Source organism: Pteropus vampyrus, unplaced genomic scaffold, assembly GCF_000151845.1.
Source record: "Pteropus vampyrus isolate Shadow unplaced genomic scaffold, Pvam_2.0 Scaffold185, whole genome shotgun sequence".
Taxonomy (NCBI): Eukaryota; Metazoa; Chordata; class Mammalia; order Chiroptera; family Pteropodidae; genus Pteropus; species Pteropus vampyrus.
The window spans coordinates 607688-621272 of NW_011888966.1; the positions used below are offsets into that span (position 1 = coordinate 607688).

Here is a 13585-nt window from a genome sequence, read left to right on the forward strand (position 1 = left end):
GGAACAACATTGTTTCAGATCACGCAGGGAGGTCTGGGCCTGATTTGAATCCAGACTCTGCCTCGACCAGCTGTGAGACCTTGAGAAAGTACAGGACCGCTCTGTGCCTTGGTTTCCCCATATGCAATATGGGGATATAACTGTACCTGCCTCAAAGGATTGTTGTGAGGATTAAACATGAGAATATAACTAGAGTGCTTAGAGCAGTGACTGCCATAGAGTCAGCACTTGACGAATGCTTAAATGTTCGTTATCACTGTCATTGTCATTACTAGCCCAGGGTCCACCCGTCTTTCAACTACTCTTTAACATTTTTTTCGTAAACACCTAAAACACAGTAGATGCCAAATGCATATTTATTGAATAAATGTACAGATGAATGACCGTAGTGGTGACTTTAAATCGTCAAAAACATTTTGATGTTTTGTTTAAGAAGAAAAATCAAAGAAGAGAAAGTTTTAAAAGGCTGGTGGTTAACAGAGTGCTCTTCGATAATTTGGAAAATTGTCTTATGTAGAACTCTTTCCCTTGACAGAGATTAAGGAAGCGATGAGGCACAGGTGATGTCGTGTTGCGCCGATTCAGAATTCTAGAACAAGAAGGAGCCTTGGGCGTCCCGCAGACAGTAGTTCTCAATTTCAGCAGCATGGAATCACCCGGAAGCTTTTTGAACATACATACATAGGCAAACTCACCTCAACGTGTCGATATGCCATGCTAGCCTGGGACATGCAGGACGTGTGGCCCAGGCCCTGGCATTTTGTCAAAGCGCCCCAACGGTGATTCCATTGAACAGCTTGGGTTGAGACTTGCAGACCTAGTCCAACCCCCTTCTTTTATAGAGGAAACAGGCCCAGAGATGGGAAGTGACGGGCGCAAGGTTGCACAGCACATTAGAGAAAGACCGAAAGCCAGAACTGTCCTCTCCTCAGTCTCAGCCCAGGACTCGTCCTATAACGCCAACATTCCTCAAAGCTTAATTCACCTGTATCGGCATTACCTGTCATTAAAAACACAGACTCCCAGAGCTATGTCAGAATGACTCAATCGGAATCAGCATGGTTGCAAGCTAGGCTTCCTTAGTTCTCAGTTTCTACAACTCTTTCTACTTCGTGCGGGTATCCTGAGAGTATGCATTGCTTGGTGAACAGTGCACCTCACTGACTGCCTCCTGTTACTATTAATGGGTGCTCACTAGGCAGATCCAGAGCCCCACTGCAACGCCACCCCCACTCCCCAAAGCCCTACATTCCCTCCTAGGGGACAGGCTAGAGTCCTCCCTCAGCCTCAGTACCCATATCTAGATGAACATCAAAGTCTGCCTTTTAAACCTACATGACGTCTTTCAGATGTATTGCTATTCCTTCTACCCAAAATTCTATTCTTTACTCTTCTCTTTTCAAAATCTTACTTATCCCTCAAGGGCATCCTCAAATGCTATCACCTTCATGAGAAGTTTTCCCCGACAGATCCTCTCAACCCTCCGCTGATGATGGAGTTCCTTCCTTTCTCTCCAAACTTTCCCTGCAGATGCCTGCCATCTCGCCCGTGGACACTTTCTGCCTTTGCCTGCTGTGGCTTTGAGCTTTGTGAGAATGGAAATTACTTGGGGCAAGTTCAGTTGAAGCAATGTGTGCATTACATCAAAACCCACTTAATAAATTCCTCCTTGAAATCAGTTCCAGGAAAAAATTTGCTCCAACAGATATGTTTGTTTATGTTCTTTTATCAGACAGTGAGAACCTCATATGGCTTTCCCCTTTTTACCTCAGCTACCAGGAAGCTTAGAGTTAAATTACTGTAACCACCTCCAGGTGCATGGAAACATCTGTTTTTCTATGTCTGTTAGCTGGTCTTTGTTCTTTTTTTTCTTTTTTTTTTTTTTCTTGAAAGCTCTGTAGGAGTGGGTGACTTCTACATGGTAAATAAATATAGTATTATAGCATGTTCTCCTTGATAAACTGAATATTCTGCAAAGGGATAATGACCTATGTTTGCAGAGGTTTCCTCTGACACATAGGGTACTTCACGATCTTCCTCTTAGTATTACCCATATTGGTGATAAAGCAGAAGTGGTTGTTTTCTCCTCCCAATTATATAAACAAGAATCTCAGAGCTTAGAATTATAGAATGTTAGGATTAAAAATTCCTAATCTGGATCGACTTCCAGAATTATGGAGTAAAGACCTCCAAAAATCCACTCCCCCATAAAAGCAATAAGAACACTGGCAAAAATGGTCACAATTTTTTCAGGACTCTAGAAGTTAACTAAAGGTTTGCAACGATTTGAGGAGCGCCTATTCAAAAAAAAAAAAAAAAACAGCTGAATCTTGTTAAGAACAGTGAGTTTTGTTGCATCTTAACTTGCTCTAGAGGCATCTCCTCTCCACAGCTCTGTGAAAACCTGAAAAACCAAAAGCTTCACGATCACAGTTACCAGGAAAACAAGCAGCCTGGCAGCCACCGGAAGAGGCACAATGAGTTCAGAATTCCCCCAGCACTCTATCCTCAGGGAATTGTCACTATTGACCTGTCTGGAAGTTCCCTAAAAGCCTCCACTCACAGGGCTTGTTTTAATTTAACCTGACTCAGACCTCACTCTGTCTAGAATATCCTTTCCCCGGGGTGTTTGTCCACAAAGATCAGCAGCTATCGTTTAACATTGATGCTGCCCGAGGTGGTGAAAACATTTGGAGCAAAGAAGCAGCTGAAAAAAAAAAAACATAAAAGGAAAAGTTGGGGAATGAGATGCCCATAGGAGGACATCTTAAAAAGCTCCGGCATATTGCTGGAAATCTACAAGGCCATATGCAAGTGCAAAACTGTACATGCCCAGGAAATTTATAACAGACTGTTATAAATTAAGATGTTAATTATAATCCCCAGGATTAAGCACTATGACAAGAGCCGAAATAAACATAGTAAAAGAAATTACAAGGAAGTTAAAATGGTACACTAGAAAGCATCTATTTAACACAAAAGAAGGCAGTAAAGGAGGAATTTTTTTAGATATACAATATAAAGAAAACAAACACCAAAATGGCAGACATAAATCCTATCTTACCAGTAATTACATTAAATGTAAATGGATTGAACACGCTAGTCAAAAGACTGAGATTGGCAGAATAGATTAAACACACACACACACACACACACACACAATTGAACTATATGCTTTCCGCAAGAGATAGACTTTAGTTTCAATGACACATATAGATTATAAGAAGGAAAAGCGATATACCATCCAAAGAGAGCTGGAGTGGCTATACTAATATCAGATTTTTAAAAAGCCAAAATTGTCACTAAAGACAATGAAGATCATTTTATACTGATGAAAGATTCATTCCCTCGGGAAGACATAACAATTAGAAACATAATGCACCTAAAAACAGAGAGAGCCCCAAAATACATGAAGTAAATGCTGACAGAATTGGAGGGAGATATAGACAATTCAACATTAATTAGAGATTTCAATATCCCACTTTTGATAATGGCTAGAACAACTAGATATAAGAACAAAAGGAAATAGAAGACTTTAAGTATGAATCAATTAGACCCGACAGATATAGCTACAGAACACTACACAGAGTGGCAAAATACACATTCTTCTCAAGTGCATATGGAACATCCTCCAGAATAGACCATATGTTAGGCCTTTCTTAATAAATTTAGGCCTTGTCAACAAATTTAAAAGAAATGAAATATGAACTATGTTCTCGCAATGGAAAGAAACCAGAAATTGGTAACAGAAGGAAATTTGAGAAATCCTCAAAATATGTGAAAATTGAACACTACATTCCTAAATAACCAAGGGATCAAAGAAAAAATCATAAGGAATATTAGAAAATACTTTGAGATGAATGAAAACAAAAATACAACATACCAAAATTGGAGTAAGTGGAGTAAAAGCGGTGTTCAGAGATAAATTTATAGCTGTAAGTATTTATATTAAAAAAGATCTCAAATTAATAACCTGACATTCCTTGTTAACACATTTGAAAAAGAAGAGTAAACCCAAAGCAAGCAGAAGAAAAATAATTATAAATACTTAATCAGAAATAAATGATATAGAGAATAGAAAAACAATAGAGAAAAATCAACAATCAAAAGTTAGTTCCTTTACAAACTCTTTCAAAAAACAGAAGAGGAGGAAACATTTCCCAACTCATTTTAAGGTCAGTATTATTACCTTAATATCAGACAAAGATATCACAAGAAAAGAAAAATACAGATCAATATCTCTTATGACTATAGATATAAAAATATTCAACCTAATACTAGCATATAAAAAGAATTAGAAACACAATGATCAAGTGAGATTTATCCCAGCAATGCAAGGTTGGGTTCAATATACCAATATTATTCAATTCAATCATCTTTTTAATAGAACAAAAGAAAAACCCACATGATCAGCTCAATAGGTGCAGAAAAAGCATTTGAAAAAAAATTCAACATGCTTCAATGATAAAAAATACACACAAAAAACTAAGAATAGAAGGGAAATTCCTCAACCTAAAAAGGGCATTTACGAAACATTCGCTTAATTTTACACTTAATAGTCAAAGACCAAAAACTTTCCTCCTAATATCAGGAAAAGACAAGGATGTCCACTCTCACCAGTTCTTTAAACATTGAACTGGAGGTTCTATCTAGGGTGATTAGGCAACGAAATGGAATAAAAGACATCTAGATAGGAAAGAAAGAAGTAAAACTATATTTGCATGTGACGTGACCTTATATATAAAAAATCCTCAGGAAGATACACACACACGAACTATTAGAACTAATAAACAGAGGTGCAGGATATGCAAGATTAACATGCAAAAATCAACTGTATTTCTATAAACTGTCAATGAACAATCTGAAAGTGAAATTAAGAAGACAATTCCATTTATGATAGCATCAAAAACTACTTCAGAATACATTTAACAAAAGAAGTGCAAAATTGATACTCTAAAAATGACGACACATTGTTGAAAGGAATTAAAGAAGACCTAAGTAAATGGCAAGATATCCCCCGTCTGTGAATTGGAAAGCAAGCTATTGTTAAGATGGCAATACTGCCCAAATCAATCTACAGAATCAACATTCTCTCTATCAAAATCCCAGCCAGCTTCTTGGCAGAAATCGATTAGCCAATATTAATTTCATATGGAAAGGCAAGAGATCCAAAATAGACAAAACAATCTTGAAAAGGAATAACATGTTTGGAGGACTCACGCGCCCCAATTTAAAACTTACCACAAAGCTAGAATGAACACAATGGTGTAGTCTGGCATAGGCTAAATATATCAATCGATAGAAAAGAACTTAGAGTTCAGAAATAAATCCTTATATTCATAGTCAATTGATTTTAAACAAGGGTGCTAAAAACATTCAATGTGGAAACATAAGTTTTCAACAAGTGGTACTTGGAAGACCGGGTATTCATGCAAAAGAATGGAACTGGATCCCTTACTTACATCGTATATAAAAATTAACTCCAAATCACTGAATGACTCAAATGTGAGGGCTAAAACTAGTAGCCTAGTGCACTAAATAACTACAGCATCCCCCCTTATCCACAGAGGACATGTTCCAAGACCCCCAGTGGATGCCTGAAACTGCAGACAGTACCGAACTCGATATATGTACTGTTTTTTGCTATACATACTTACCTTTTCACTTCAAGGAAGCACTTTACGGCTTCTCTTTAGCATATCCAGATTGCCAGCATCACTACTTTTGCCCTTCGGAGCCATTAAGTAAAGTAAGGATTGCTCGGACACGAGCATTGTGATGCCGTGATAGTCGATTTGATAACTGAGACTGGCTACTAAGTGGCTACCGGGTGGGCAGCATGTACACTGTGGACACGCTGGACAAAGAACGATTCAGGTCCTGGGAGGCATGGAGTGGAACAGTGTGAGATTTCATCACACTTCTCAGAATGGCACACAATTGAAAACTTATGAATTGTTCATTTCTGGAATTTTCCATTTAATAGTTTCAGCCCACAGTAGACCACAGGTAACTGAAACTAGGGAAACCAAAACCACAGATAACGGGGGAACTACTGTCCTTAATTAACTACCTGGCTGACCCCCCACAAACATGTATTCCACGCCCCCTCTCTGCCAAGTTCTGTGCTAGACACGATGGCTGCCCACACGGGGTTTGCGGTCACTACATCAACACCTTCTGAACCTACTTCGGAGTCTTTCAAAACCACGAAAGCTTAGGTCTCTGATCTAAGAGGCCCTCTAAGAAGGCCCACAACTTTAAGAACGTCCCTAAAATTCAAGACTTTTTGGAGACAGCAGGAATGGTACTACCATGCCACTGACAAATGAGGAACAGCTGGTACTAAGAGGGCTCCTGCCAGTGTCAGAATAGCACAGCTGGCTGGTCCTAGACCTAACATCTGAGAATCAGAAGGCAATTCATTCAATTAACTTTATAAATGGGGCAACCAAGAGGAGAAATGACTTGTTTAAGGACCCGTTGCTAGCTCATGGCAGGATCAGACTTCCTGACTCCTAATCCAGTTTTGGTTGCTCCTCTACCAGCTCTGTGGTTTCTGACTTCCTCCGGTCACTTCTTGGACCAACTGCAGCCCACTTTGTACTTCCTCTCCATCACCCCCATCACCTAAGGACAGCGATCCTTCACGCTGGCTTAAATAAGACCTCCATGGTCTGTACTGACAGTGTCCAGGGATTTCTCTCTGGCCTCCTCCTCCTTAGGCTTTTGGTGTTTTTTTTTTTTGACAACTGGAGGTGGGAGGAAGACTGATGAGCAAAGAATGGCGAGGGGTAGGTGATGCCTTGGAGCAGTGACTGACCTGAAACTGAGCTCGTTCATAGGGAGAGGTGCAAATAAACCTGACATGTACTTGCCCACCTTGTTTCGGTCCCTTAAAATCTAACTTTCTCAAAGCCCATTCCTACGATGCCTCGCCATGAACATAACTGTTTTATCTCTAAGGTTAATTCAAGCCTGCCTTCTGCATCTGCTCTAGAACCATCCAGGCTCCTAGGGGATCCTGGGATGGAAGCAAGGATGGGGCAAGGGCCAGGCCTCCTGTCTCCTCACATGCTGCAAGGACCAAAATCTCCTTTCCAGGGACTGAAGGCAAAGATAATGGGAGATTTGCAAGACACCCGATTCCTGAAGGAAAGTGTGAGAGAGAGGAAGACGGAGTGGGGGTGGAGAGAGAGAGAGAAAGAAAGAGAGAGGGAATTCGTTATCTGATTATTCATGATCTGACTGTGTCCAGGTGCCTAAAGTTACCAGACTACCAGGTTGCCTAGAAAAGCAAAGTTGTCATTTAATTCACTTCTTGTCAACCACCTCTCTCCACTCAACACCGGCAATTATCCCTGCTTTATTTTAGAAGTCATTCATAGTTATGAATTCAATGCTGCAATGCTAATCTGTTGGTAAAGGAAACTGAATATCTTGCAAACCATGCAGAATTTAATAGAATGAATTAAAGGCTTGTTAGAGAGCAGAACTGCAGGCCACGCCACTGACACATGAGGATCAAGCACATTAGACCAGTGAAGAGATAGAAAAGAGAAAATCAGTGGATGGCAAGATACTCTGAGGCTAACTTAAATGGCGAATGGTTAAAAGAAGCCTTTAGGTGAAACAGTTAGGTTTGGGTATATTTTTGCAAAAATGAGCCTTTTAAGAGAGTGCTAAAAAGTCATTCACAAAACAAAGGATGTCTCATTGCTCTAGTATATAATTTTGTCAACACAATCAAGCTAAAAAGTCAACAAGTCTTTTGTTGTTTATTTCAAGACTTAGCACATAGTTGTAATTATAAACTAAAGCACTCTTAACTAAAAAGTGAAAATAAACTTATTCTTATCATTTCCAGTTCGTTTTAAAGGTAAGGTCTCAAACGATCTTTTTTTACTGTGAAATTTTTCACCGGTGCTTTCAATGAATTTATTCACTTTAAGTGTCCTTCCTCTAACACCAGTTATCCTCAGGTAACAAAGATCTGAGGGTTCCTCGGTCCTTGGTATAACTGCCACCGCTCTGAATTATGCACCCTCAATCATCGTCATGTGATGGGTTGTTATGGAAACACACAAGTGCTTGAAACCCAGCCAACGCTACTGAGCCCTTTCCATGTGATAGGCACTGTTCCAAGTGTTCCATGTCCATAAACTCATTTTTTCTTCACAGTAATACTGTAGGATAGATGCCGGCATTATCCTCCTTTGACTGATGAGGAAGCTAAGGCATAGAGAAATCAAATAACCTGTCCAAAGCCACACAGCTAATAAGCGATGGATGACACTGGGTTTGCACTGCGTGGTGGCCACAAGCCCATGCTTTTTCCTTTTTTGATGTCGTAAACATACCACAGGCATTTGGACTTGCCTTCTTGAGGGAAAGAATATCGTTTCTCCTTAAGGAAGACCAGATGATTCTAGGACGGTCCGCAGCCCAGACTCACCTGGCCGTGTTTAGGTTCCGATAGAGCTGCCCGAGGGACTCCAGTAGCCGCCCCTCCATCTCTCGGTCCCTGAGTTGCTGAGCCAGCGTCAGCCAGTGCTCATGGTAGGTGATGCATGCCTCAGGGTTTGGGGACACAGAGCTGTAGAAATGGCAGAGGGATTTGGTGACCTGAAGCTGACCTGAACATAAAGCAGGGACACGAATGAGATGGCCTGCGAGAGGACAAGGGCAACGCGTGCTCTAACACTTTTCTCTAAAGCTGCCCAGCAGCGGGGGACATACTCACTTTTTAGGTGCCGATGCCTTAAGCCAAACAGCAACGCCATTTCATAACAAAGGCGGCCACCGGCCAGCTGGCGTCCGTACACCAGGACCTGGGCCAACCAGAGAAGCACCTGTACTAATTCCATGTCTGTCTCCACACTGGCCTGGAGTTGACAATAGAGTCGGATGGCCTGGAGGAGATAGTCCCTGGCCGGCTGCTGAACCCAGGACTTGAGGGTTAGGTAGCCAAGATTGGCCAAAGTCACTGCCTGGTTACGCATATCCCCCATCTCCCGGGCTCTGTTCAAGGCCCGGAGATAGTTCTTGGCTGCCTTGTTCACCCGGCCTTCACCTTGAAGTGCAAGTCCCAGAAGGTTATGGACCACTCCCTTTTGGGTAGCATGCTCTGTCTCCCTCAGGGAGTATAAGAGTGGATCGAGGATGTCCAAAGCCGCCTTCTCCTGGCTGGCTAAGAGATAGGCCCAGGCCAGGCAGAGGGAAGACTCAAAGGCTTCCTGCTCACTCAGCAGCTGCCCTAGCATCAAGGCTTGGCTCAGGTAGTAGATGGCACCATCAGGAGACCTGTGTTGGAGGTACACTTTGGACAGGATGAGACACAGGGCCCTCTGGGTGCGCCGATCTGCCTGCTCCTCACAGGCAGCCAGTGCCTGCCTGAGTGCGGGGCAGGCCAGAGCGGAAACTTCGCTCTGGCCTGAAGAGGGAACACCAAGGAGCTTGGTGGCATTCTGGAGGACCAGGTGGACCTGCCAAATTGAAAGGGATATTCCTTGGGCACTATGGAGACCGCGCTGCCGGATAGAGGCCACTGCAAGGTGTGGAAGGTATTTCTTATCATACAGAAAACTCAGGACGGTGGCCACAGCGTCCGAGGCAGGAGGGTGTCCAGAGAGCAGCTGCAGACGTTCGGCAAAGGGCAGGACCTCCTCATGCCGGCCGAGGCTTAGGAGCAACCGGATGGCCAGGAAGCAGGCCCTGGCCTCCAAGGGGCAGCTGCCCGCCGCAATGCCCTGGCGCAGCACATAGGCCACCACGTCGAGCTCGTTCTTGGCACTGGACTCACGGTCAGGCAGGCAGGCCAACAGGGCGCCTGCCTTTTCTAGCAGGGCCGAGCCTTTATGCCTCAGTCTCTGCCTCAAGTAGATAGCAGCCAAATTGATGTACAGAGCAGCTACCAAGGAGAGGTCCCCAAATGCCCCACTGAGAATGTGGATGGCCTCCTCGAAGTACACCCTGGCCTGAGAGAGCTTGACCTTCCTGACACTCAGCCGGCCCAAGAGGAAGCAGAGCCGGGCATGGGCCCAGGTCATGTGGCTCCGCTTGGCCCACTTCCTGGAGGCCTCCAGGTAGGCCACCAGCTCGTCCTCTTCAGAGAAGCTGTAAAAGGAAGATGTGAGGAAAGAGAAAGAGAAATCATAGAGGCTCTTGAAGTGGTCGGCGTAACCCTCGTGATCCAGAAAAGCCAATATAGGGGCGAAGTTCTCAGCTTCCTCCTCCTCCGGACCAGTGTTCAGGTCCATGAGCAGTTCCGGGTCATCAAGGTCATCGGGCTCCGGCAGGTGATAACTGTCTGAGGCGGCTGAGAGGAGCTCGTCCTCCAGGCTGGAGTCCTCGGAGCTGCTGGACGGTCTGGAGCCCACGGGCCAGCGCTCCTCCCAGGCCCCACCAGGCCGGGTCTCTTTGAAGCTTGTGGGCTGGGACGCTGTAAGGGACAGGCAGAGTTGAGCAACCATGAGTACTTGCAATATGGCGGCCAGCTCTTGGCAAGAGGACAGGATGCTGCCCAGAAAGACTGAAGGTCAGGTTCAGCAGGCTCTCTACTCACCACTCAGATCGTTTGGAAGATTCTGGATGGATTCAAATCCACCTGGATAAAGATGAAGGACAGACCTGTGTTAGATCATCATGGGCCGCCATTCCTCTGCCTATAGGTGTACCCCAGACCAGTGGCCCCTGAGGAGACTCTGTGTTTAAGTTTCAGACCATCAGCCATCTTTAAGAAACTGGGCAGAATTCTCCCCTTCGTTATCAGTTTAGAGCTGCAGGAACTTGAAGATTATCTGACTTATCCTATTCACTCTACAACTGGGAACCGAGGTAGAAATGAGACCCAGAATCAGAGGATAAAAGCTGGAAGCACGAGCTCTATGCCGAGCAGCATGGGGGTTGGGAGGATGATAGAATCTGAAGCCCCAAATCTCTCAATCACTTTACGGCAGAGCCGTGAACAGAACTTCAAGCGAAGCGCACTTTGTGGCATGTGGCACTGCTTCCCATTCCCGTGTGTACCATCCTTCCTTTTTCCTTCCTCTCATCCATCACCCATCCACTCAGACACTGACTTAGTGTGTACAATGTGCTTTGACAGGACAAGGTGACCAAAGGTGAATAATGAAGAAAAGAAAGCGAAGATGCATCTGAGGGGCCTAGTTATGTTCTCTGAAGTGACTTGGCGGGATGAGGCAGGCGAAAGGACAGTCTCGAGCCTGGTTTTGGACATGTTGAGTTTGCCGTTCTTGCAGGAGCTCTCGGCAGAGAATGCAATCGATCCAGCGGGAGACAAGGTGGCAAGTGGGAGCCAGTGAAGGAGACTGACCGAAAAGGTACAGTCAGCGAGAAAAGAGGAGACACAGAGAGCAGGGTGCTTCACGGTGCAGCCACCTAATGTCACAGGAGTGAAACGAGACTAGGTGAGAGCCAAGAAGACGCAGTGAGTTTGGCAGCAAAGAAGGGAATCCTCAGGACCCGAGCAGCCTCGGTGGAGCTGCGCAGGCCAAGGCCAGAGTCGTGCTCCGCAGGGCAGGGGCTGGGGGAGAGGAGGTTCTGCCTGCTCCTGGCAGAGACGCGACAGCCGCCTCTCCCCTCTCTGGGCTCACCGGTGAACTGTGAGGACAGCAGGCCCCTCACCAAGGCAAGCCTCTGCTTTCTATTCGCCGAGGAAGGCTTTTTCTGCGAGTGTCATTGCAGATACTTGAGGTCTGCAAGCCCCAAAGGGTGGAAGGCTCCGCAGCCAAACACAGGAGAGCTGAGCCCTGCAGAGCTGTTCACGCGCCTGTCCCTCACTGACACTGAGGACATGAGCCATTCTTACTGCAGCCATCTGTCTCCAGGCCAGGACCCCCGAGAACACAAACAGTGCATGAGCTACAAAAAGGTGCTCCTTCTGCAGGAAAAGTTACAGAGAGGTACTCCTTCCCCAGGGCACAGGCCCTGGGGGAGCCGGAATTTACCCAGAGTATGTTCCTTCTGCTGGTTTCCTTGGTGGCAGGGGCGGCCTGCACAGCCATAAGGCACAGCTCTGTACCCAGCAGAGTTACACTACCGGTCTTTAGATAAGAGGCCTCAGGCCGCCCGGGACTTGCTCCTGGATCTCCCTCAACCACTGGATCAATGATTGGCAGATACCTTAGATCCGAGTCTGCAGCCCACATCCCCAAGGCACACCCCAAGTAGTTCTTTTCAGACCTCAGTTTGCACCTACCAGGCAACACCCATAGTTTCAGCTTCCTGGCTCAGCTGGGTGGGGCAGTGTGATCTGCTTGTGGCAGAAACCCTCTGCCAGGGAGGGTGCTGATGTCAGAGCTAAGTGCCCCTCACAAATGCTCCTTGTGCTGGAGGAAGACTCCAGCTCCTGCCTCTGGCCCCGAGAGCTGACCTGACGGGTCCCTCCTGCAGAATCTCTGGCTGTACCCAGGAAACGTGCCCCATCTAATCTGGCCACAGAGGAGCAGACAAAGCATCACCATTGCTGAAGAGATGGGAGAAATAAGAAACCTGTCATGGGAGAGTGTACTTTCTGACACAGCGCGGTGGGCCCTGCCCAAAGGAAGGGAAAGTAGTGTCATTCATTCACTCAGTCCACCATCCTGACACTGCTGAGAACTGTACTAGGCACTGACCCACCCAAGTCTAGCGTACCCAGCAGTCCAATGGCATTTGTGTCGGGGGCGATGTGGCAAAATAAGGATTGTTCTGACTGAAAATAGGGAAGTGCAGTTCTTATTCTGGCTCAGGCACTGATTCACTTGGGCCTCAGTTTCCCAATCTGTGAAGTGGGAGGAGAAATCACCTCTTAGGATCCTTCCAGCTGTAATGTTTTAGGCCCCCACCTTGGTCACTGGAGACCTAGACATACTTCTGTCCTAGAAGAAGGGACCACAACAGCTACTCAGGAAGTTTTTCTTCTCCTGAATTAGAATGGAAGGCTCAATATGGCAGACCTCCCATGTTACAGATGGGTTAGTTTCAACGTATCTCACAGTTTCTAGGAAAAAGTCCCACGCAACCCCAGAACTGTCTGAAATCTAAAGTGAAAGTGCTGCTAAACAATCATGATCCGGGTCATCGACTGAATAGTGGCCATAGCCCCAAACTCACGGATGGGAGTCAGATTTAAAGATACTCTACTCCTATTTAGAGACCCTCTCTTAATCGTGAGGAGCCTGGGCTTTCAACAGGGTCCGGGGAGCAAATACTCACTAAGCCGGTAGACAGATGTTATGTCAGTGTGAGCAAGCGCGTGGAGGAAGCTGGCACACTCAGCTTTCCAGTCACTTTCCAGGACCCACAGAGAGCATCTTTCTTCATCACTGAAAAAAGCGGAGTTCTTGCTTCTGCATTGAGACAAAAGACATGAACACAGATCAGTGCAAGGTTCCGGGCACGACCCTTTCCCTCTCCATCTGATGATGCAGTGAAGGACATTGAGAAGCCATCAACCCGTATGCCCATAACTGAACTCAGACTCCTCGTCTCAGTGTTGTATAATGTACTTATTTATACTGCCAGCGAGGAATTGCTGTTTGCACTTCACCCATGGAGAACAGAGCTACACAGTTGCTGAATA

General features: G+C 45.3%; 1 protein-coding gene across 1 annotated transcript in view; it reads right to left on the reverse strand.

Annotated features, from left to right (window-relative positions):
* SH3TC2 (SH3 domain and tetratricopeptide repeats 2) overlaps positions 1–13585 on the reverse strand; it is a 55799-nt gene that overhangs the window by 11774 nt on the left and 30440 nt on the right. The window contains exons 9-12 of the mRNA XM_023537287.1: positions 13219–13352; positions 10565–10606; positions 8744–10441; positions 8455–8636 (exon numbers count right to left, since the gene is read on the reverse strand). Coding sequence (XP_023393055.1) covers positions 8455–8636; positions 8744–10441; positions 10565–10606; positions 13219–13352 — 2056 coding nt within the window. The remainder of the gene's footprint in view (positions 1–8454; positions 8637–8743; positions 10442–10564; positions 10607–13218; positions 13353–13585) is intronic.